Raw genomic sequence first — 26,281 nt, forward strand, 5'->3', positions numbered from 1 at the left:
GAAACAAGAAAAAATGAATTGAAACTTAAAGATTTAATTCCACATTATAAAACTTGAAACTGTCCAATTAATCCTCTACAGGGAAAGGTTGTAAACAGAGCTTAGCCAGCCCTCCTTGAAATCCAAAAAGCAACCCTTAAAATAGCCAAGGGACTCCAGAGCCTGGAGATGCCACTACCCCAACCCCAAGTTCATGAAAGGAAGAAAGCACAAGCCCATGAGACTACACTCCCAAGCAGAGGGCACCATGTTTGCACAACCAATGCAGTAGCCACTGACGCTACTCCCTCTAATGTAGAGAAGTTTCAATGCTGCATCCATTCCAGCCCATGGCTACAGAGAGAAGTTTAAAAAAGGAAAAAAAAATAGGCAGGGCAAGAGAGGAGGAAAACTAAAAGGCAAAAATGAGTATGGGCCACTTTTAAATAACAGTTCAAAACCTTGATCATATGCAATCCACTCACTGTAGCATTTGTCACAGGCAAACAGATGGGCCCTATGATGCAAATCAGGATCTGAATTGCAAAAGATCTTAAATTCAAATATACCTTTGCAGGTGATTCATCAGAAATGCCAAAGTATCTCTGTTGGGCTGTGGCAGTTCACCGATAGCCTGGTACATTGCTGCAATACTGTTATCATCATCAGGGATTTCTATAGAATGAAATACAATATTGATAAAAACAAGCAATGCCTTTGGGTAAAGATCAGGTAGGAACACTGAACTCTGCTGAACAAATGAAATGAATTCAATTTACATTTCCCCACAAGAAAACAAATCCAATTCCAATAAATATTGTAAAATCTCATTCTCCCTCACCTTCAATAGACTGAAACGCCATAACAGCACAATACCATTACCCTTTAGGTTAAAGCCATTAAGTTTTACACAGGTTCAATAACCTACACTTGACTCACGCACGACCTTACCAGAAAAGGTGTCAGAAAAGATGATTTTACATTTTTAAAAACATATACAGGGGAAAGCAAACAGTTCCAGGACAGAGTGAAAAGCAACCATTTGCTCTTGCTTTCAATTTCGCACTCCTAAGTGGATTTATTGCTTTGCAATGTGTTTGCATAACTAATGTTAAATTAGGAAGGTGTTAAAATTGCACTAATTAAACAAATTACATCACTACCCAATTTGCTTCTTTCCCTGGAACCATATTAATTTTAATCAGATTTTCCTCCTCTGCACTGGGATGTGATTACACAGGTGAGCGCTGGCCACTGAAAATCCAAAAGGATTCTCGTTGTGCGTACCCCTTTTACAGCAAGTCTCAGTAGGTTATCAGATCACAGAAAGCACCACAGATAATCTGAACTATAATACGGATTTCATTCGTATGTGCCTGTGTAGATGTTGACAAGGGGTGACAGGACAAGTGATCAGAAGTAGGAACCTGCACAATTATTTCCTCACTAATCTAGAAGATGGGAGCCTAATTTGTGATTTTAATCATTCTGGGCAAAATGAAGCAATACCAAATGGGCTTCAAAGCTGGGACCTTCCTAGCAATAGAAATTTAATTTCTTTTAATTTATATAGATTAGTTTACTTCAAAAAGAGTTTAAAAAAAATTAAAGAATTAATAGTGTTTTAAACCTCAAGCTTTGAGATCCCAAAAACAGGAATGACCAGGTCACAAAAGGCAGCACTGACTGGAATCCTATACATCCTCAAAACACACAGATTGCAGTTGGATTGTCCGTACTGAGATTTAGCTGCACAGTTCTTCTTCTCTCAACATTCGTCATTGGACTACAAACCTGCTGCGTTTACAAATGCTGAATACAGTTTGAAAGTCACAAGTGGCTCCTTCAAGTTCCTCAGAAAGTCCTTCAGAAGCCCACAGATTGCATGAATGTCATCCACTTTGCTGAGCAATGGCATGTTCTTCCCTTTCAGGAACTTCTCCTTCAGCTCTTTCACGGTACGGTCACAGCCCGAGATACGGTATAAACCAGTCTAAAGGAAACATCAGTTACTTGTGCTGTAGAAATTAAGCCTAGCACACAATTTATAAATCCAAATTAAAAAGATTTGTCAATCTTTAATACATTTTCCAGCTATATTTCTGACGAATGGTCTACTTAACAGCATTAAAACTTGATTCACATGGCATTAAAACAGGGAGGCAATGTTTTGAAAGGGGCCCACCAGTGTGCACCCAACATGCCTGCTCACTTTAATATACACATTGAGGTTCTATGACCTGGACTGCCATTTCAGGTTGGAACGTTGCAAGTGCATGCTCCAATTATTGTTGGCAGTAAAGGGGTGAGATTATTTCTGTTGGGTACAGAACGGTCTTCCAGGCTCCATAAAAATAATTGTTGCTGAACTATCTGAAATCAATTAATTACTAAGTGTTTCGCCTACACAAATCTTGAATTTGACAATCTTGGACTCCAGGATTGTGTGTGAAGAAATAAAGTTTATTTATTAGTTACAAGTAAGGCTTACATTAACACTACAACGAAGTTATCATGAAATTCTCCTAGTTGCCATAGTCGGGTCAAGTACCTAACCAGCACGTCTTTGGACTGTGGGAGGAAACCCACGTAGACACAGGGAGAACCTGCAAACTCCACAAAGACAGTGACCCAAGGCAGGAATCGAACCTAGATCCCTGGCACTGTGAGGCAGCAATGCTAACCACTGTGTTACCATAGTTTAAAGATTTAACACCTCTATACAGAAAATGTTTCAGATACTCCTATTTTGTAGTCTTGATTCAAAATTACAAGTTGGAAAATTACTCATGAAAGGATTCAGTCCTACCTCAGATAAGCCTCTTTGCTCAATCTCATTGATGCAATGTACGACAATGGATGGAATCATGGGTGACTTATGAGATGTGAAGTCTGCCAACACTCCCTGGAAGCAACACAAATAAAGTAAACAATATTTCAAAGAGAACTACTACAGATATTCACAACTAAAGGATAAACATACTTACTTGCACATTTCATTCAAGAATGAACTTGATAATTTGGTAAATTATGAAAACAATTTATCACAAGGGCGCGAGGAGAACTTGCATAAGAATTTACATAAGGCAAAGAGAGAGGTGGTTTGAAGTTGGCTATTGTATTTCAAAAGGGAATATATATGATTGTAAATAAATGAGGAAAGATAGGGCAAGTATACCTTTAAAATAATAGTAGCCATAAAAGTAAAATGGAGGAGATTACTCAATTCTGGTAAAGTGAACCTTCACGGGATGGTGGGAAACACAGCGCAAGATCAAAGGAGAAAAAAAAACCAAAACAGATTTCAGAAAACACTGAATACAGGGAGTGGGGTGCTAGGAAGATCTCAAGGAGAAAACGTGAACAAGGCCAGACCTGAAGAGCAAGTTTGCTGTACGCTATGAGCTGCAGGGCCTTGTGTGGTAGAGCTATTGGAATTTTATAGATTAGAAAATTAATAAGGACTGTTGGCTTAAATCATTCGAAAATGACAAGATATCTGTTTGGAAAGATTTAAAAGGTATTGATAACCGTCAAGGTGTTCTTGTATTTGTGTAAAATTTTAATAAATGTTTCACTTTAATATAAGAATCACCAGTTCATCTAAATTATTTCAAAATTAGTCCAAAGATGTGTGGGTTAGGTTGATTGGCCATGCTAAAATTGTCCCCTAGTGTCCTGAGATGCATAGAGGGGTGGGTGTCTGGGGATATGGGGGTAGGGCCTGGGTGGGATTGTGGTCGGTGTAGACTCGATGGGCCATATGGTCTCTTTCTGCACTGTAGGGTTTCTAATGATTTCATAAAACCTCATTATACACAAATTGCAAAACTGTTCTGGCAGCTGCTTCAAATTTCCCCAGTGATTTGGGTAGCTTAGCACTTACCGCCTGCCGTGTCATAAGATAATACAATATGGAACAAATTGTGTATCTCTACCCTGCAAGTAATTGCGTTTGAGAATAGATTGGTTGACATTAAGCTGGGCTAAACTTTCAGAGAACTTCCCTTCAACTTTAGCTCCTATTTCGCCTTCTTGTTTCAAAAATGTTTCATTAACTGTTTTTGTTGCCAAAATCTTGCTGCTGTTTACATCAGCAGGTTCATGACTCCGGTGACATACTCCACCACGTGTTTCCTGGCAGCAAGGGATGCGTTCAGCAGGAAACCTTGTTGACAACAGTGGGACCATAAAATCCCACCACCAGCAACTGGTGCATCATGGCCTACTGCCACGGAGGGGGAGGAAAATCCTGCCCTGCATCACAGATTTCCAGACTGTCAGCATGAAGCTTACCTCACCAATTCTTACAGGTGTTCCTGCCAAAGTTGGAACACAGGGAAGTGCACAGCGATCTCGGCATTCAGGATGAGCCACAACTCTGCAGTCTCGGCACTTCAAAGCCAACTTCCCAAATTTGATCCTCTTGCCACAAGGGATGCATGACTCTGGTTTTATAACCTACAAATTAAAAAAAAAACCACAAACAAATTAACATTTGGAACATTTTAATACTATTCTAGGGCAGCCGGAGCCAGATTGAAAGTCACAGTACCACATACACGCGTACCCAATCTAATCTAATAGATCTTGAAGCTGTTTCTTTAGAGAATCAAAGGGAGAGTGCTAGGATGACAAGCCACTTTACATTGGGCTCCAGAGCTTTGGGCCACCCTCAGTTTGTGTTGGAGGCCCAGGAAATATGAATAGAAACCCATTCCTTAGCTAAAAAGTTATGAAACAGCTTCCAAGATATCATGTACTCCAGAAATATCCCAGGAACATCTGGGACAAATAAATATTGCAGTCAAAATTCTGTACAGGGAAGTGAAACACAACCAAAGATTGTAAGAAAATAATTCAAGAAAGCACAAAAAAAAAATCAGAAATACCGTTTTAGAGACAAACTCGTGAGTCCTCATCCCGCCATTACTCTGAGGCGTACTACAATTATCAGATCTACTGGCTACTGATGGTGTGCTTGAGGGAGTTTCCGAGATGGTATCAAGATCTTGTCCTTTCAGATTTGCTTAAAAAAGAGAAATTGGAAATGGTATAAAGTCCTGGACAATTAAGCTGAACTGTTCAAATGGACAAAAATAGTCATTGACTTGGTCAAGATACAAACATACTGGTGCTCAAATGGGCCACCTCTTTCAGCCATCATTACACTCAACATCTTAAAAAGCACAAGACATTTGATAAGTAAACTGTGTCAAATACACACCAACAATTTTGCCTCTATTAATTGACCCAGGTTAATCAGCCCACAAGTTCACAATGTGAGTAAGCAAGAACAAATTCAAATCAGAGTTATTGTACAGCTCCTGTTATAATATAATAGGAAGTGGTTGCACAGCAGGATTATCAGCAGCCTGGCAAGTCTCCAGCCCTTCCTCTCTGCAGGGTGCATGGCAAGAGGAGATAAACAGGACGAGCAAGAAAGAAAGGTACAATTACCTAATTTATGTACAAATCTATACTGATACACAGCAGAGCAACCAAAAGAAATATTGGCCTCTGTTCAAGCAAAGTATTCTGTATTTCCATGACAACAATCCCCAAAATTATTCTACACTCTGTTGCATAAGTGGGGGACACACCTATTATTTTTGGCATAATGGATGCTACAAATCCAACAATGGAAAGGAAATGTGTCTGGTTCTTCTAATCGGCTCCCCAGAAATTAAGCAGAAAGCAGCATTTATGATTAGGATCAACTGTATGAATTTGAGCTGTAATCTTTCCATTTATTTTTCTGACTAGATTTGCAGTTTGAGATGGGCAATGAATGCTAGCCAGAATTCCCAATGCATACAATGAGATTTCAATTAAATCAGTATTATAAAAGTATAAATTTTGGGGGTGGCACAGTAGTTAGCACTGCTGCTTCACAGCGCCAGGGACCTGGGTTCAATTCCTGGCTTGGGTCACCACATGTAGAGTTTGCACATTCTCCTCGTGACTGCGTGGGTTTCCTCTGGGTGCTCCAGTTTCCTCCCACAGTCCAAAGATGTGCGAGTCAGGTTGATTGGCCATGCTAAAAATTAGCCTTAGTGTCCTGAGATGCGTAGGTTAGAGGGATTAGCGGGTAAATATGTAGGGATATGGGGGTAGGGACTGGGTGGGATTGTGGTTGGTGCAGACTCGACAGGCCAAATGGCCTCTTTGCGCTGTAGGGTTTCTATGATTTTTATGAAACCCAGCTTACCACCAGCAGTAACACCCAATTCTGAACACCCTGCAACAAATAATTTAAGAAGCCAAACTCCTCAGTTCATACATGAATTTTCCAACAAATTCCATTGCTGCCAGTTTCCACCTTGTTCACAAAATGTCCAGCGCAGACCACAGAAGGCAGGACCCTCAGCATTTTGTCAACGAAGCTCACCTGTTCGCCTCCTGCTTCTTGTCCAGTACGGCACCGTCTCAATTGTAGAAACTGCCTCGATTGGCCCGCCATTATTTGGCAAGGTTAGAGTAGTTTTAGCCACAATGGAATCATTTGCCTGAAAAAGTAACCAAAACAGTCAGCAACGTGCCAACAGCATTCTTGTGTGTACAGATCGTTGTCTTCCTTCTTTCCTGTCCTTAGCTCCAACCCCACTATATTAGGGAAATGCAACACAATGCACATATTTCTTCTGTATACATGGAGGACCACAACATTCATCATAAAAAAACTTTAACATGATTCCTTGTTATAATTTCTTAACGCCATTAAAATTGATAAAGAACCAAAAAAAATAATAGCCTGCCTGCGAAGTCAACAGCTCCCACTCCAGCTACATAAACGTTTCACTAATGCCGGATCATTTAAGGTAGCAAAACAGTTAATAAAGCACATACTATTCTGGGCTTTATTAGTAAGGATATAGAGTGCATGAACAAAGATGGTGCTGAACTTATAGAAGACACTAATTAGACCTCAGCTGAAACAGTGTGTACAGTACCACACTATAGGCAGGATGTTAACATATTGGAGAGTGCAGAAGACTACAAGAATGGTTCCAGGAGAAACTTCACTTTATGAGGACAGATTGGAGAGGGTGGAACTGTTCTCCCTGGAGAGAAGATGGCAAAAGAGGAGATGTGATAGAGATGTTCAAAATCATGAAGGGTCTGGACAGTAGATAGAGAGAAACTGTTCCAGTTTGTAAAAAGGACCACAGACGAGAGAGTACAAGTCACTTGCCAACGTGATATGAGAAAAACATCTTTTCACACAAGAAGCAGTTTGGGTTTGAAAGTGTGGTGGAGGCAGGTTCAATCAAGGCTTCAAGAGGGTATTAGATGACTATTTAAATGGAAGCATGATTCAAGGGTATGGAGAATGGCACCAAGTCATAATGCTCATTTGGAGAGCCAGTGCAGACATGATAGGCTGATTGAATTGTTAAGGTGCAGAAAGAGGCTAGAGATTTTGTGACATGGAACCTGGGCTTTTCAAAAAGTAGTTCAATTAGTTAAAACATTGGCTTAACATATTAAAAGCAATTGCATTACAGATCCAACAGGGACATCTTGACCCAGTGAATACTGGAAGACTGCTAACGGTGAGCATACTGGTTTGTAGTCTACAGAGCAATAGGCAATGCCCAGACAAGTAAACTCTTTGGAATACAAACTGGCCTCCCATTTGCTGGCAGCAGAGTTAGAACACTAAAGCAGGAGATCTCAATGGCCAGCTGAAACCTTTTGAATGGTAACACAGGATTCTATGGTGGGGTGTCCATTAACTCTTATCCTGCCCAAGGACCTTGGTTTTTCCTGATGGTTAATCAAGTGAATGAAATAAGTAATCACTGACTAGTCAGAAACAAAAACAAAACCCCTCCTGCTGCAGGGGAAGAGATCAAAAACCCGATTTACTGACAGCAAGTAAAATCTTGCTGATGTAATCCTTTGGAGTTAGTTACAGTAACATCTAAATTGGTGCAGTATTGCTTTTCTCCATGAAATTCAATTGTTTTTGTTAGAAAACAATTTCCATCTAAAACAAACACAGCAGTTGAAATAGCAATACCCATCACCACAGTTGGCCTGGCAAATATTTAGAGTAGATCGCACGTTTGAAGGAATCGGACTTTGGCTGAACATAATTGCAAACTCCTAGACTAGAAAGCAAGACTTTATACCTGAGACAATGAACAATTCATTATTTAAAACATGCACATCTAGGGGGAAAGTGTTACACGGCAGCAAAACAATTCAGTTTAGCTATTCCGGAATAAATCTTCAATCAGAATAATTCCTAAATTGTAAACTTTCCCTTCTCAACCTTTGACAGGTGATTACACCATCCTCACACCTTCCCACCATCATCCAGCAGGGCAGGACCCAATTTCATTCTTATTTAATCATGGCCAAAAGAAAAAAAAAATCAAATCACTGCTCCTGTACTGTTACCTCTGGTGTCCAAGGATCGATCTTTGGTCCCCTCCTATTTCTCATCTACACGTTGACCTTTTTGGCAGCATCACATACCAGTTGATGACACCCAGCACCTCTCGCGACTCCTCCACTGTTGCTAAATTATCAGACTGCTTATCCAACAGATGAGTATTAAATATTGGGAAGACTGAGGCCATCCTCTTCGGTTCCCATTCCAAGCTCTATTCCCTTAACTATTCAACTCCATCCCACCTCACTGGCAAAGTCTGAGATTAAGCCCGTCTGTTCAGTCTTGGGTGCCACATTTTACCCCAAGGTGAACTTCTGACTTCAGATTTATGCCAGCACCAAACAGCCTTTTTTTTTATTGCCCATACCTCGTTGCCCTTGGAGGGCATTTAAGAGCCAACCACATTGCTTGGCTCTGGAATCATATGTAGGCTAGACTGGGTAAGTACAGCAGATTTCCTTCCCTAAAGGACATTAGTGAACCAGATGGGTTTTTTCTGACAATGGTTTCATGGTCATCAGCAGATTCTTAAATCCTAGATTTTTTTTATCGAATTCAAATTCCACCATCTAGCAAGGCAGGATTTGGACTCAAGTCCCAGAACATTAGCTGAATTTCTGGATTAATAGTCTAATGACAATACCACTAGGCTATCACCTTTTCCATTTCTAAAACGTTGCTGTCTTCGTCCCTGTCTCTATTCATCTATTACGGAAACCCTCATCTATGCCTTTTCTACCTCTAGACTCGATGTTTCCAGTGTATTCCTGGCGTGTGTCCCACATATTTGTCAGTAATGCTCACCTTTTCCATTGATCGTGACCGTTTCGCTGGGCCTGGCTGAATATCAACCAGAACTCTTGAAGAACGCTGGAAAGAAACAGGTACAAAAAAAAAACTTTATAAACACACCTGGACACAACTGATTGCATGACCATTATTAATCAGGAAGGAATCTGGTGCACGAATACTATTTTCCTATCAGTATTAGAAAGTAAAGTGAGTTCAGGTTAGATACAATGTTCTACAGCCAAGATGAATTTGCAATTACAGGAAAGGTAGGTTACCATAACCTTTAATCCCAGTATAAATAGCCTCCATTTACACAGTTGCACCAGAGAATTCTAGTTTCACCTTCAACAAGTCAGTAAAAGCAGGTGTAACAATGGATGTGCAATCAGGAAGGAATCTGGTACTCTAATTTACAATACTAATAGGAAAAATGTGTTAAAGTGCTTCCAGCTAAGGTATAATGGCGCAATGCTCTACAGTGAGAAAGTTTGTAAATTATAGAAATGGCACATCAAAAAAAAACTGATTTATTTAGCAAGACTAGTGACAGTACAACCTTAAATTCAGGTACAAATATCTTCCATTTAGACAGGTGTACTAGAAACTCCATGCTGAAGATAAAACTCTGCTTTTGTAGACCAGTTTCACACCAAGATGATCAGAAAAAAAACTTATTTGAAAAGAAAAGAACCATTCCTTAAATTCATCACTATGACACACTGAGGGGGAGAAACCTGGATCTGAAGTTAGTGCCTTAAACTTAAATGAAAGCATTCACAAAAGCTACAAAGATAAAGTTGGCTAAAAATGGAGAGGGAAAATAAACTAAAAGTTGAGTAGCAAACACTTAGATATTTTTATACTTCAAATATATTCCACTGAGAAAGACGCTCCATCTGTGGTAAACTAAGATAAGGATGGTATAAAATTGAAAGAAAAGGCCTCAAATGTCGCAAAGATTAATGGTAGGCCAAAAGATTGGGAACTTTTCAGAAGCAGAAAAGAAATGAGGAAGAAAATATAAAAAGCAAACTAGCAAAAAAAACTTCTGTAACAAATAAAAAAGGAAAGAAAAAAAGAGTAGTTAAAGCAGGCGCTGGTCTTTTAGAGGATGAGATCAAGGAATAATGGAAAACAAGGAAATGGCAGAGAACTTGAACAAGTATTTTGTATCGGTCTTTATAGTAGGTGACACCGAAAGCACCCAAAAAAAAAGTAGAAAGTTAAGGGGGAAAAGGGAGGGAAGAACTTCAAACAAACACTAGAGAAGTACTGGGAGAATTTGTGCAATAGAAGGTTGGACCTGATAGTTTGCATCCCAAAGTTTTAGGAGTTGCTTGCAGAGATAGTGGATACATTGGTTGTAACCTTCCAAAATTCCTTAGATTCTGGAAAGGACCCAGCAAGTTGGAAAATCTCAAATCAAACACCCCCATTTCAGAAAGGAGAGACAGAAAGCAGGAAACTGTAGGCCATTTAGCTTAATATCCGTCATTGGAAAAATGCTGGAATTCATTATTAAGGGAAGTAGCAGAGTCATAAATTGTATTTCTAAAAGGAATGTCTTATTTGACAAATTAGAGCACTTTTGAGGCTGTAACAAGCAGGGTATATAAAGGGGAAAAAAAAAAAATCAACAGATGTAATACATTTGGATTTTCAAAAGGCATTCGATAAGGTGCTACATAAAAAGGTCATATTAGCTGGATAGAGGTTTGGCCACAGGAAAACACAAAAGTTGGGAAAAATGGATCATTTTCAAGTTGGTAAACTGTAATGTCATGGGGTTCAGTGCTGGGGCCTCAACTATTTATGATCTACATTAATGATACAGACAAAGCATATTGTAATCAAATGTGCTGACAATACAAGGATAAGTGGAAAGTGACTGGTAAGGAGGACACAGTCTACAAAGGGCTATTGATAGGTTAAGTGATTGTGCAAAACAAATTGGCAGATGAGGTTTCCACTTTGGGGAGAAAGAGCAGATTTAAATAGAGAAACCACAGCACAGCATAGATGGGATCCGAGTGTCCTTGTACAAGAGATTTCTAACTGGCGTAGTTAGAATACTAAATGCCTTGAAACCGCCACGCAATTGAAGACTTACAAAAATTGCAGGGGGGGGGGGGGGGAAGAGATATTGTTTACTTTGGTTATCATTCTTTGATTAAGTACCATGAAATATGTACTCCGCAAGCCAAATTACATCAGCTTCGTACTTTGTGGTCGCAACCATTGTTTGATGGACTTTGAGCCATCCTTACTGTTGTATCAATATGCTCAGAATGAAGCCATACTTAAACTTAAGTTTGAAACCTACCCGCTTTTCTCTTTTCTTTAACTTGACAGTCCTCACAATGGAGGAATCCCAGTCCTGCATTAAAAAAAAAACAGTTTAATCTCTTCACAATAAGGGAAACCATTCAATCTTAAATTGGGAAAGACTTTTTTTAAGACGCAAACATCAAGTTTCTACATTAGACAAACTGCAGATGGATGAGCCAGCAGATAATGCCAAGTTGGAAGTGTTCACACAATGCTAAGTGTAATGTCCCCTGAGTTCAAAGGGCATCTGGACACACCATTTTTCCTCTTCTTTGTAGTCTCCTCATGCTACTACATACCTTACTCGAATACCATATAAAGCAAAATTCATAAGTTTAATGTATATTTAGTGCACAGATAAGAGTATTATGCCCCAGAGAGAGCTTAGAATTTATACAGCCAAATGCTCTGGAGAAACAGGTTTCAACAACATACACTAAAGGTTGCCACACAGAAATTGCAGCTGCCAAACATTTTGAATGGACTGGTCACCAAAATTCTGAACACCTACCCTTCATGGGCCAGTGCAGTGTCAGGTTGCCTTACCTTTCCCCTAGAACAATTTTAACATCCATAGTAATGCAGTCTGCACAGGAGCTTATATTCTGCTCCTCCTCAGCATGGCTAATTCATCGAACCTACATGGGGAGAATGTCTACGTGGAATTTACACAGTCACCCAAGGCTAGAATTGAACTAAGTCCCTGGGGCTGAGGCAGCAGTGCTAACCACTGAGCCCCCTTAATTCAAAGTTGGCTAAATTCAAGTTACTGGACAATTCATACAAACACCTGAATTAGGATGCGCAGGCCATTCAGCCCCTTGAGCCTGCTCCAGTACTTGATAAAATCATGGCTGCTCCGACGTGGTCTTTACTTTCCTGTCTACCCCCTATATCCTTTCACTTATCAGTCAAGAATCTAGCGAACTTGTCTTGAATGTTTTGAAGGCCGTTTTTAGAAGAGAATTCCACAGGCCAATGACCCGAGGAAAAGAATTCTCCCCATTTCAGTCTCAAATGTGACTCGTGTCACCTAGTTCATGTCTTGCCAATTAGGGGAAACATCCTGTCAAGGCCCCCTCAGGGTCTTAACTTTTAAATCACCTCTCATTATTCTAAACTCCAATGGACACAGATTTAACCTTTCCTCACAAAAACAATCCCTTCATCCACAGAATCAGTTGAGTGAACCTTCTCTGTACTACGAACACATTTATATTCTTAAATAAAACCAAAACTGTACACAATATTCCAGATGTGGTCTCATCAACACCCTGTACAGCTGTAGGAAAACATTTACCACTTATATTCCATTTCCCTTGCAATAGACAGCATTGTCTTCCTAATAACTTGCTGTACCTGTGAACTAATGTTTTGTGCAGAATTCTGCAGTCCCTATTTAAATAACAGATTTATTACTCGTTCTGCCAAGTTTTTGCCCACTTAACCTATCTGTAACCCATTACAGATTCCTTTTGTCCTCACAATTTACTTTCTTACTTATCATTTAATTTAGAACCATACCGTTCCCTCCAAGTTACCGATATAGCAGAAGGTCTTAGCACTGTGGTGTAGCACTTGTTACTTTGAGCCAATCTGAAAATGGCCCATTTATCCCTACTCTCTGCATTCTGTTGAGTAATCTTCTGTGCGCATATGGTACCCCTACACTACAAGTTATTCCGTGTACAACCTTATCAAATGCCTTCTGGAAACCTAAATACAACATTAACAAGCTCCCCCTTATCCATGTCGCTTGTTACTTCCTCAAAAGAGTGCCAATAAATTAAACATGGTTTTCCCCTCTCAAATCTGACATGGTTTTCTAAGTATCCTGATATAGCTTCCTTAATTATCGATTCTAGTGTTTTCCTCATGATAGATTTTAGTTTCCTGCTTTCGATCTCTTCCCTTCTTGGGGATAGGAGTAGCATTTGTTATTTTCCACATCTGATGGCAAATCCATATTTTTAAAGCATATTTTGTTCAAACACCATTCGAATTATTCAATACAGCAAATAAACTAATTGTGAACAAGAGAGACTATGCCACTTCAAATTCAACGGGTGTTTCCAATACCCTTCAACCAAATCCAATCTACGGGATTTTCAGAGCAACTTCATTGCAGTGTTCATGTAAGCCTACTTGTGACACTAATGAATAAACTTTTAAACTTCAACTTAAGTTGGGGCCAGGTTAAACAGGTCAAGATAAAAAGAATTACCAATGAGTCATCGGTCTTGTCATAGCTGATGTCAGAATGAGAGATAAACGATCCGGACTCATCTATTGTTGATAATCTAAAAAAAAAGTGAAAAATATTTTAGGAACATCAATTTAAGTACTTTCCTCCTTTACCCTAACCTAATTCTCTACAACTGGGAATAATGAACTATTACATGCCCCAACCCGCCCTCCAGTCATAACAATATGAACGGTGCACATTTCTTCCTAAATAACATTTTAAAAAGGCAGCAACAACATTGTAATTATTTGGACACACTTAAGACTGAAAATTTGCGCTTTCAGGCAGAGCAAAGAATCTTTAGATAAAAAACGATTGCGAGGGGGCATGGCACCTGACAGCCAGGCCAAGATAATGCCACATAACAGGAGAACATAGGCAGTCACCTTTCAGATCCGCAGGATGTTTCAAAGCTCACTTTTGAAATGCAGCCACTGTTTTGCAGGTTAATGCAGCAGCCAGTTTGCGCACAGCAAAGTCCCACAAACTAGAGGAGTTAGCACTTAATCAATTTCAGAGATGATTGAGGGAATACCATTTCGGGAAGTCTGAACAGTGGGATCTTTAACATCCACCTCAATAAGCATGGGGGCCTTGGTTTTACTGACGGCATCCCAGACAACAGAGCATTTCCTCAGCACTATGTGAAACTGTCAGCTTATATACTTGAGCTCTGGCATTGGACTCATACCCACATATTTACTCAAAAGGAGAAGACAGTCAATAAACCAAGCTCAATTGTCTGCAGCACTGATTTTCTTAATTTACTGATCCAAATTTTAAAATTCTGGATTGGAAATTTACCTAGAATGGTAATTTTCTTTATTCAAAAGTAGTAAGTGCTCTAATGGCAGAATGCAGTGTGTATGTCTGCACTGTATGGGTATTATATGAACGTAGGTGTTCATGAACTATTCACTGTTTTTAATCTAATTACTATGCGATTGGCTTCACCTCCAGTATAGCACAAAGACAAAATTTTCACTTGAGTGGGCAATAAAGTTCTATTCTAAATTACACATAAACAAGAAACATGGCTTCAACAAATATTTAATTTTACACTAATGATTTTGATCAAGTGTTTTTAAGTACTATACCAAAGAAACCCATTAAAAAAGGTATGTTGTGGCAGCTAATCTGATTAAAAAAAGAGAATTTTGATAAAAACACTTCATATAACATCTGAGAGGGAGGATTGCAGAATATCCTGGAATGGTTCGATCATAAAACAGTGGAAAGAGGCAAAGTCTCAAACTGGCCAGAACATTGCTCTAGACACTAGCAAACTTGTAGTGAGGTTGAGGTTATGTCCTCTCAGCCCACCCTGTGGATTTACAGGGATGGGCAGCATCAAAAGCAGTTTCTGGGTTGGTTTGATGTCCAGCTTCTAGCCGGTAGTGCTGGGGCACACGGGGAAAACACAGCTAATGGAGCACCCTGGCAAAGAGGGAGTGCTAACTGGAGGATTGCCAATGCTGCAGAAAAATCAGTGCTTTGGTTTTCCAGAAACTTCAAGTCTAATTGAGAAAAAGTTCTTTGCGTAAAAGTACTACCCTTTATGCAACTTCCTCTTAAATTTTGAATGAAATTTAAACTGTAACCTTTTTAGATTTAACAGGATGCAAAAGCCACGCTTGACTTTTCCCACAACTCCCCCATCCCCAATTATGAAGCTTTACCCTAAAACCAACAACACAAACAATTGTTGGTGACTGAAAAGTACTACCGTTTGTTGGATGCATATCCATTAGAATTTGAGCATTTGGGGTTGAGGAAAGCAAGAGCAGACTTCTGTTCTTCATTTAATTGAATGCTGGTTGAGCCTTCTGTTATGAGGAGCTCTCGGATAAGCTGAATCTGACGTTCCTTGAATGAAAGAAAGTAATTACTACAATGGAAGAGTACCGCTGGCTCAAGTTAAATCAAATCTTAATGTGGTCACAGCTGCTCGCTTCTGATCATTCTCTAGAGATCCTTATGCATACAGATAGGGGAGGATAGCATTTGGGTTTGGCTGCGATAGTCAAACTGCCTCACAATGCTCACTGTCTTAAGCTTGTGCATGAAGAATGAAAACAGGGATAAGTTACTACTTTTCTCCTGCAGCTGTGCTCCAAGTGCTAGTCCCTGCCAGAAAAAAGGGGGAAAATGGGACTACATTGCAGAAGAAGCTCCACTACAAGGCAGCCATTAGGCCTTGTGTAACATTTGCATACATTATACTGGCAAATAAATATTCAACACCATCTTGGCAATGGAGTGGTGGGACTGTTGAAGACTGAATGGAAATCAAGGTGTGCAAGTGGCTACAAAAGGTTCCAGGATTTCAGAAGTTACTTGTTAAACCGGTACGCGAACCCCAATAAAAATTGAGTTATGAAGATGTAACCCCAATTTTTCACAGCTGTGTTGAAAACTAGGTACTGCAGGCAACACATTAGAAAACTTACCTAATCTGCCTCCAACTAATTTTATAGTTAGTAATAAAGCGAGCCAAGTTAATCATATACAAAGCTTTCAAGTCCTAAATTTTACACTCCACAAGTGAAAAAAAATTGAGAGCTCTCCTGTTCGAGAACTCCAAGGCAAGTTTTAATGGGGACGTTTGTGCTTTAGTGTTCCCTCTGCTGCATGGCATGCCATACATTACTTAGTCTCACCTAGTAATTTTCTAGGTATTTATCCCCAAGCATTTCTTTACAATATTTAGTTACTGTGGGCTATGACATTGCATCAAAAAGAAAGACTTTGAGGATTTGCTTCAAATACTTGCTCCAGACAGTTTTCCATATACTTGAGCACAAGTGACGAGTGCTGTTCCTGCAAGGGGCAGCATTTTTATTATGGTGTCTGTGAATGAGATGTAATTTTCATGAGGTGAGTGTTCTCAAGTGCATGTAGGCAGGGTTCTTCATATTAGTCCCATTTATGAGAAAAGGTTCGCTCTTGCTGTCCAGGTGGCACAAATATGAATAGTGACCAGTATTCACAAAGCAATCATAATGCTGTCACTGTGCAGCATCCAACAGCACCAGCTTCATCTGAAGCAGCACTGGATGATGGGCTGATTTGTGACAAGTTCACTGTCTACAACCATGGTTGTGGAGCTCATAAAGAAAGCACCTCATCCAGGGCACCTGTTACCGTTTTCTGTCCCCTGCATCCTCAAGAAAATAAGTGCACACTGAGGCACTTCAGTATGATTTTTGAACAGTTGCCAACGTGCAATAGTGCAGCTTAGTACTTTGATTGGTAGCTCTCAAAAAAGGTACAGAAGTCCAACTTCGGGTTGTCTCATTTTCAAAATGTAGAGCAAATTAACCAAATTCAAGTGCCAAATATCTCTGCCTCGTTTGCAGCCAGTTAAGAAGTGAGTTCCCTCAATGGAGTTGTGACCTCTTAACCTTTAGTGGAAGATGGCACTTTGGCGCACCTGCTCCAGCGCAATTTACCGCTTAAGCAAAAATAGCAGCACAGATCTCCCCATCCCACATAAAAAGTAATCCTTTGAAGCCTCATTGGTTTACAGGTAGTACAATCTAAAGGTACAGATCAATCTCTCTAAACAAACTTTTCTTTTGGTTGTTATCAATTGGGGAAAGGGAAGGCAACCTTGTCTTGCAATATTGGTCCTGGATTCTTTAAACAAGGAACGAAGTGGTGCATATATAAATGCAATACTTTCTAAAGGACTTAGATTGTGCACTGGTACAAAGTTGGGAGGAAACATCTTAGTCTGATGAATCTGTAATCGGTTCTACTTTCATGTTGCCCAGCCACTGTAAAATTGTATAAACTGGGGTTAAGCATATATGGGAGAGCTTTGATTGAAACTTAAGCGCATATAGAGACACTTAATGGCACCGTTGCAAGTTATGTTCGCTCTGAATAAATATGAAACAAAAGATTGGCTTCTGGTCTCCTATTCACCAACTCAGGACTATAACCCAGTTAAAATAAACTTTGTAACAATGCAGCATGCTGCTTGTTAGATAATTCAGTGTCACAAGAAGCATGTTTTTAAATTTGAGCTTCAATAGCACTTTAATTCTTTCCCCCCATTTCACAAAGTTACATAGAATTTACAGCACAGTAATGGGGCATTCATCCCACATAGTCTATGTCAGCATTTATCCTCCATTCACCCTTCTTTATCTATCTTTATCACCATACCCATGCATTCCTTTCTTCCCATGTGAATCCATTATGTGTGAATCCAGCTTTCCTTTAAGTGCATATACACAGTTCACCTCATCTACTTCAGTGTTCCCCTCCTCAACATTCCCTTGCTTTTAAGAAAGGTTCTGCCAAAATTCACTATTGAATTCATTAGTGACTACCTTGTGTGGTCACTTGTTCTGCTGTCCATTATAAATGGAAACATCCAGTCGTTCCCAACACTCAATTTTAAAGGCCCTAATACATCACCCATCAATCGTCTTGAGAGAACAGGGCCGCAGCCCGTTCACTTAGTCCATCAATTATAGTACCACCATTTTCATAAAATGGAGACTTGTACTTTGTCTGCCACTTTCATACTTTGTTAACCTGCATTGTTACATTCAGTGATATTATATGTACTTCCAAATCCCTCTGCTTTACTACCTCATTTAGACACTTTTCCAAGGAGCATAACCTCCTTGCTGTTAGTACCAAAAAAAAGGAATATTAAAGGGAATAGCTGCTTCTAAGTATACTATTTCTTCAAGTGCATCCAAATTGAGGTTAGACATAGTGATTAGGCTTTGATTATTTTAATGTTGCAGTTATAGAAAAACATTGGAAATACTTAGCAGGAAGCATTTGTAGAGAGAAAGTACTGTTAACTCTTCAGGTTAATGACCTTCTGTGAACAGCTAGCCTTCCATATTCTATCCTCTGTAAAGCCGCTGTCATCCAAAACTCACGCTGCTCACATCTGTACTCGTGCCAAGTCATGTTGTCACATTAACCTCTTTTGGCTCCCAGTTAAGCAGCAGCTCAATTGTTAAAATTCCCATCCTGGTTTTCAAATCCATTCGCACATGAAACAGTGTAGAACTGAAATGTCATTTCTGACAGCTGTGTATAAATGCTGCCTGACGCGTTTCCATTTCCAGAACTTTTCCTTTTGTTTCATACTTTCTGGAGGATTGTGTAATGAAGTTTATCATACACCACTACCAGACACATGATATAATTGAACCTCAGATTGACTGCGTTCTTGTGATTTTATTTGTAACACAGAGCAGGAGACAAGTTGAGCCAATGCTGTGTACAGCCCTTTGCTCTCCTATGCTAAATCATTAGGAAAGTTAGCAAGATGCAACTTGCAATTATTCAAGTACCTCACCACATCTTCAGGGTATCTCAAAATGGATTACATCCAACACGTTCTTTTTGAAGTACAAAAATTTGTTACTTGGGTAAACACAGCAGCCACTTTGCGCCTGGTAAATGCGATCAATGATCTATTAATCAGCCTTTTTCAGTAAAATGTTGAGTGAAGGTAGAATGGAGCGTGAACACCAGAAAATAAACAGGCAGATGAATCTCAATATTTCACCTTATATCTGACAAAATGGCACTTAGGACTGGACCATAGTTTTACAGTGAGACTTCAAACCACAATCACGAGTACTACCAAGAGGGAAAAAACTGCAAGGGAGAATATGCAAAGAAAACAACGAATTCCAGTGATTAACAGCTCACTCAGCTTGGTACACACATTTAAGATCTCCATTTGATATTTACTTCAAAAGAAATAGCTTTAATATGAAGTATAAAGCCCACAGCCTGTCGGTGAGTTGGAATTTGCATGATCCATGTACAATGATTTGCACATGGCATTTATAAAAGGTTTACAAAGAGAAGACTCAACTGTGCACCCAAAGATCCCGCAACAGGTTGTTAAATGCAGTTTACTATTAAAGGATACATTACCCACTTGTGGATTAATTCTAGTTCTATTGTTCTCTCACATTGTGCTCGCAGTTTTAGTACATAATTGAGTTTGAGTCTGTGTAACACGTCACCTGTAAATAAATCTGAATTAAATAGTTTTAGCCCGCACATATCGATCTGGCAATCAGCAAGAGTTGATGGGAGAACGTAGTGAAGAGTATTACCCCACCAGTGGTTCAATCAAAATTGGGCCTTAAACGTTTAAACTGGGCAGGCTCACCCTCATCCAGTGAATAAAAAAAAAAGGATAAATTTGCTTTTGAAAAATTGCCACACCACAACAAGAGGGAGAGGGCTGAAGGAGAAACGTTTCAAAACAAATATTGCAGTTGGTAAAGTGCACCACGTTCCTTCAATACTATAAGGTGGTTACTTCATCTGATCGTCAGCCCTGCTTACAGAAAAGAAGAAACCAGTTTGTTTTTAGCGCTGGTGGTTTAGAATGCAATTTAAAAAAACCAAGCCAGACATACCAGTCTTTCGCACTCCGTTTCTGCCTTCTGCCGACGTTTCATTTCTACATCAACTTGGTTACGAGCGTGCTTCAATTTAACATCAAGTGCACTCCGTTCTGTCTCAGCTTTTGTTAGGCACTCTGTGGCACGGGATAGTTCCAGCTCAGTCTTTTGCCATTTTCTTCTGCACTCTTCGAAGTTTTTGGCTAACTGAATAAACTCTGTTAGAAAAAAGGCATGGATATAATGAAGTGCTAAATGAATATAACATCTTATTCTGTCTCCATATTATTAATAGCCTTGCTTAGGTGAACTGGTGATGCAATGAAACATTTGAAAGAAATTTGGCGACAGTTTGGTTCTCAAATTAATTTGCCATTTTCTCCCCAAAAAGGCAGTAATTGAATTAAAAATTATACTGGACTGAAGGTCTTCTAAATCTGGAGCTTCCAAAGCATTGTCCTGGCCATTTAGCCTGTGTGATATCCACAGTGACTCATTTTCATTGGGTTTACACTGCAAATTTTGTTGCTCTCTCTTCAGATTTCCCAGGCCTTGAAAAGGGATTCATTGGTATCAATCCCTAATCCCACCAAAGGGACACCTGGGGTGGGGGGGAAATTCCAAATCCCTCTTGCCAAGAGCAGATCCATTCAAACAATGGGCCAAAGAAATTTGAGCAGAAAGATATACAAGAAACTGACACCAGGGAAAGCATAGCGGGAGTTAGAACTGAGGAACCAGCACACGGAGCAGATCACCTAGGGGCAGACTGTACAGGCATCGAGGGTGGAGAAATGTTCAGTTTCAATAAAAGATATTAAGTAACTTGTGAAAATTGCATTATATTAACTACAGAATCATTAGGCAAAATAAAGTGGAACTGTACAGAAAAATGATTGGTAGTAAATATATAATTTAATGCAAGTCATTGTCAAGTGAATTCACAAATTGGCTCCTGGTTAAAAAAACTAAGCAGTTGAAACCTTTGTTCGAGAAACAAAGTGCTTTCAGCAAACCAAATTTGAACCCGTCCTGTTGGCTTGATACCATATACCCATTAAAATGCTAAGCATCTCAAAGCAAACCAGACGCATAATCTCACTGATCGCGACCAATATTGACAAAATTGTACATGCTTACGTGGTTCAATGCCTTCATTCAGCACTTCCATCTGTCTGAGCAACTGCTCAAACATGTTCCGTAGAGTGACCATAGCAGATTCCATTTCCCTAATATAAAAAAAGGTTGGAATATTATATAGAAATGGAACTTGAACAGTGATGCAGCTTCCTCACATCCCTTAGCATTAAAATGAAATACTCTCTTGTACACGCTGAATTTGCAAGGGGACAAAAACCAAGACAAGAATCAAATTCCTTCAGAATACAATCGTCTCCATCCAACTGAATTTTAGCCCGACAGGTGAAGGTCAACCCTCTACCCACAGCTCCATCGTCAGGGAACCAACAGTTTGACTGGAAGTCACAAGACATGCCACCCCAGTGGCACAGCAGCTAGTGCTGCTGCCTCAGGCCAGGGACCTGATTCCCAGCTTGGGCATCTGTGTGGAGCTTGCATGTTCTTCTTGTGTCTGCGTGGGATTCCTTCCTTCGGTGCACTAGTTTCCTCCCACAGTCCAAAGATGTGTTGGTTAGAGTGCATTGGGTCATGCTAAATTCTCCCTCAGGTGTACCCGAACAGGCGCCAGAGTGTGGCAACTAGGGGATTTTCACAGCAACTTCATTGCAGTGCTAATGTAAGCCTACTTGTGACTAATAAAATAGAACATGTACAGTTGCAGACAAATGTTCCCTCAAAAATCATAAAATAGCTGTCAGCTCAAATGCAGTGACCTCAGTTACAGAAATCACAGTTCAGTCTTATTATAATAATTCATAAAAGGATAGGACCTGGAGTAACAGCTTTTCAAAATCTGGCAGAGTAAACACTGCCAATCAACACTAGACATTTATTTACTCATTGGAAATTTTCATTATATCATGATTTCAGTCAGAATGAAAGACTGAGTTTGACGTGGTGAGGACAAAATAATACTTCATCAAACTGAGCATGTCCAATCACAAATAACAGTTTGAGGAATAATTTCCACAGAATTTAATTGAACCAAAACAGAAAAAAAAACTGAAGAATCCCAGGCGACAGGCTTCAGCCAAGATGCCTCCAGCAACAAAGGCAACACTCACAGTAGTTTCTTAATTTCTGGACGTCATCCCTCAAGAGATCTTTAACAACAATATTTCTTCCAAAGGAAACTTCATTTGCAAAGAACTGCTTAATCATCCCTCACAAGTTAGATGAAGCAGCCCTGTTAAGTGTTTAAAACCCAAGTGCTAACAGCACTGACTGGGCTGTGCTCCAAGCTGTATTGTTAACAGACAGGGAAAACTGTTCAATTCAAAAAAAGTGCAAAAACATGGGACCTGGTGCCACTCACATTCAAAAACAAAAAAGGTTTTGAAAATATTGCTTAAGTATGCAATAAGCATTAATGTGCTTTGCACAGTAAAAGAACAAAAACATTAAATGCTGATATCAAACCACAACCCACTCATACCCATAAGTACACAATACATCCATTACAAGACAAAAATGTACTGCATTATGGACTGGAATTACTTAACTGAAACTACGTAAGTGCAAATCGCACCATTAAAGTTAGCTCGTAATCCTTTTGGAGGGAATGAAAGTCCATTTCCTATTTCACCCTGTGCTCTGTGAGCTGAACACACACGGTTGGCAGCTATATTACTGTAATGCATAAAACAGTCCACAGCTTATGGGTTCACCTCCCACTCCAAAGAATTAAGCATGGGCTAGGAAGTGGAGTGATGCTCCCAGTACAGTACTGGGGGACTGCTGCACTATCAGGAACCAAAACAGAAAACCTTAGCAGGTCTGGCAGCATCTGTAAGGAGAGAAAACTGCACTGTCAGAGTTGACAACTTCTGTTTGAGGGGTCAAACTGACCCCCCCCTGCTCCCTAAAGGGATATTGGAGGGGGGGGGGGGCACAGGGAGGAGAATAGACTTATTTTAGTGTACCAACCAAATAAATAAAATCAAAATTAACTTAGGAGATCAGGATACTGAACATGATCAGCTACAATCAAAATTAATAGTGAAGCAGGCTCGAAGGGCCAAATGGCCTTACCCCCCTTCCATTCTCTCAAGTTTATTTGAAATCACAAGTTTTTGGAGTGCTGCTCCTTCATCAGGTTGCGTCTTCCCCTGACAAAAGGAGCAGTGCTCCAAAACCTTGCGATTTCAAATAAGCATGTCGGACTATAACCTGGGTATGGTGTGACCTCATCAAGTCCACCCTAGTCCAACACCAACATCTCCACATCTATTTTCAATGTTAATTGTGGCACATATAAAGATAGTAAGAAGTCTCACAACACTTGGTCAAAGTCCAACAGGTTTATTCGGCAGCACAAGCTTTCAGAGTGTCACTCCTTCTTCAAGTGAGTCTCACCTGAAGGAGTGACACTCTGAAAGCTTGTGCTACCAAATAAACTTGTTGGATTTTAACATGATGCGAGACTTCTTACTGTGCTTACCCCAGTCCAACGCCAGCATCTCCAATCACAAAGATCCTATAGCAATATTTTGAATAGTAAGAAGTCTCACAACACCAGGTTAAAGAACAACAGGTTTATTTGGAATCACAAGCTTATGGAGTACTGCTCCTTCACCAGGTGAGCGGAGACCCCATTCTGAACCTTCCACACACCTGACAAAGGAACAGTGTTTCTGAAAGCTTGTGGGTTTACTATCAAATAAACCAGTTGGATTTTAACCTGGTGTTGTGAGACTTTTTAACCCTGGCCAAAATTCATCCCTCAATTAACAGGTCACGCTTAAATTGGTGTTTGTGGGATCTTGATTTGCACCAACTGACCACCACGTTTGCTGCATTACAACAGGCGAGTGCATTTCAAAGAGAGCACTATGGATGTAATGGGGCGGGGAGGGGGTAGTGAGGATGGGCGCCATAGAAATACAAATCTGACTTTACTAACTGCCCAGTGAGTTAGTCCTTCCCGGACTCTGTTGATACATTATAGTTATACGAGAAAGAGAGAGAGATTAGCTCATATCTTCACTGGGCACTAATGCCGTTGGCGCCTACCCTTCCACTAACCAGGAGAGAGGGTGAGGGAAAGAGGAAGGCAAACGGCTCTTCCCGCTCTCCCTGTGGGTCCAGGAGGCCAGCTCGCATCGCGCCAGTCGGCAGCCCCTGCTTCAGGGAGGGAGGGGAGAGAAAGAAGTAGTTACGGCTCGCAGGCCGTTGCTGCCGAGATTCCTCACCGCTCAGTGCCACCACCGCTCGCGCTCCCTCTCTCACGCCCTGCGCTTGCTCCCTCGATGCCGGGACTCCTCACCGTTCAGTCCGCTAGCGTCTACTCCGTTACTCCAGTCGCGCGGCCTGATTTCAAATTCCCCCCAATGGCCAATCAGGGCCCGATCTTCCCTTGGTCGTGTGACGCCATCGCGCCTTAAAGAGAAGAAAAGGCGGCCGCTTCATTTGGCCGACTGCAAATCTTCCCGTCAGCAAACCTTCTCTCTCCTTCTACCCCTCCCATCAGCAACTGAGCGACGAGGGCGCAAGTAATTCAGTATGTAACCATTACAACAAAAGGTTAGAAATCGTGAATAATAGTCTTGTTACTGTTCTATCCACTATATTTCATTACATAACTTACATCTGGTTCAACAAGCCATTTATTTTCTTCACGGATAATGTGGGAAAATGACCATCAGTACAAATTGGGGCCATTAGGTATAACTCTGTAATATCATCTGACTTCGCCCCTACCTCAGCTCATCTGCTGCTGAAATCCTCATCCGTGTCTTCATTACCTTTAAACTCCACTATGCCAACACATTGAGGCAGCATGGTGGTACAGTGGTTGGCACGGCTGCCTCACAGCGCCAGAGACCTGGGTTCAATTCCCGGTTTGGGTCACTGTCTGTGCGGAGTCTGCACATTCTCCCCGTGTCTGCGTGGGTTTGCTCCGATTTCCTCCCACAGTCCAAAGATGTGCTAGTTAGGTGCACCGGCCGTGCTAAATTCTTTCTCAGCGTACCTGAACAGGAGTGTGGTGACTGGAGGATTTTCACAGTAACTTCATAGCAGTGTGAATGTAAGCCTACTTGTGACACCAATAAATACACTTTAGTATAGAATCCTATAGTGCAGAAGGAAGCCATTTAACCTATCAAGCCTGCATCAGCCACAATCCCAGCCAGGCCCTATCCCCATAACCCCTTGCATTTACCCTAGCTAGTCCCCCTGTCACTAAGGGTCAATTTAGCATAGCCAATCAGGGTCCTGGATTCGATTCCCGGCTCGGGTCACTGTCTGTGTGGAGTTTGCACATTCTCCTCGTGTCTGCGTGGGTTTCCTCCGGGTGCTCCGGTTTCCTCCCACAGTCCAGAGATGTGTGGGTTAGGTTGATTGGCCATGCTAAGAAATTGCCCCTTAGTGTCCAGGGATGCATAGATTAGAGGGATTAGTGGGTATAATATGTAGGGGTATGGGGGTAGGGCCTGGGTGGGATTGTATTTGGTGCAGACTCGATGGGCCGAAGGGCTTCTTTCTGTACTGTAGGGTTCTATGATTCTATGATCTGACTTCACCCCTACCTCAGCTGATTTGCTGCTGAAACCCTCATCTGTGTCTTCGTTATCTTTAGACTCCACTATTCCAACTCATTCCTGGCAGCTCCTCCAGGATCTAATTCTGGCCTTTTGACCATTCCCAATTTTAATTTTCCACTGTTGGCAGTCATACCTTCAGCTGCCTGGGCCCCAAGCTCTGGAATTCTCTCCCTAAGCCTCTCCACCTCACTTTCCACCTTTAAGATGCTTCATAAAACTGACCTCTTTGACCAAGCTTTTGGCCATCTGGTCTAACATCCCCTTACATGGCTCAGTGTCATATTTTGTTTGATAATATCATAGAATCCCTACAGTACAGAAGGAGGCCATTCGGCCCATTGAGTCTGTACCGACCACAATCCCACTCAGGCCCTACTCCTGCAACCCTCATTTACCCTGCTAATTCCCCTGACATTAGGGTCAATTTAGCATGGCCAATCAACCCAAC

General features: G+C 40.7%; 1 protein-coding gene across 3 annotated transcripts in view; it reads right to left on the minus strand.

Moving 5' to 3' along the window:
* racgap1 (Rac GTPase activating protein 1) overlaps positions 1-25,073 on the minus strand; it is a 31,767-nt gene extending 6,694 nt beyond the window's left edge. Inside the window, exons 1-13 of one of the 3 annotated variants that reach the window (XM_080217845.1) lie at positions 24,989-25,073; positions 21,290-21,378; positions 20,165-20,367; positions 15,475-15,614; positions 13,728-13,803; positions 11,499-11,552; positions 9,188-9,253; positions 6,371-6,488; positions 4,872-5,008; positions 4,276-4,440; positions 2,789-2,884; positions 1,774-1,972; positions 549-654 (exon numbers count right to left, since the gene is read on the minus strand). In XM_080217845.1, coding sequence (XP_080073971.1) covers positions 549-654; positions 1,774-1,972; positions 2,789-2,884; positions 4,276-4,440; positions 4,872-5,008; positions 6,371-6,488; positions 9,188-9,253; positions 11,499-11,552; positions 13,728-13,803; positions 15,475-15,614; positions 20,165-20,367; positions 21,290-21,378; positions 24,989-25,029 — 1,490 coding nt within the window. In that variant the 5' untranslated portion in view covers positions 25,030-25,073. Of the gene's footprint in view, positions 1-548; positions 655-1,773; positions 1,973-2,788; positions 2,885-4,275; positions 4,441-4,871; positions 5,009-6,370; positions 6,489-9,187; positions 9,254-11,498; positions 11,553-13,727; positions 13,804-15,474; positions 15,615-20,164; positions 20,368-21,289; positions 21,379-24,480; positions 24,565-24,988 lie in introns of those variants that run through there. The other 2 variants (XM_080217846.1, XM_080217847.1) reach the window with 2 other exon arrangements.
* Between the last annotated feature and the right edge of the window lie 1,208 nt (positions 25,074-26,281).

This window comes from Carcharhinus amblyrhynchos, chromosome X, assembly GCF_965287045.1.
Source record: "Carcharhinus amblyrhynchos chromosome X, sCarAmb.v2.hapA, whole genome shotgun sequence".
NCBI classification, from domain to species: domain Eukaryota; kingdom Metazoa; phylum Chordata; class Chondrichthyes; order Carcharhiniformes; family Carcharhinidae; genus Carcharhinus; species Carcharhinus amblyrhynchos.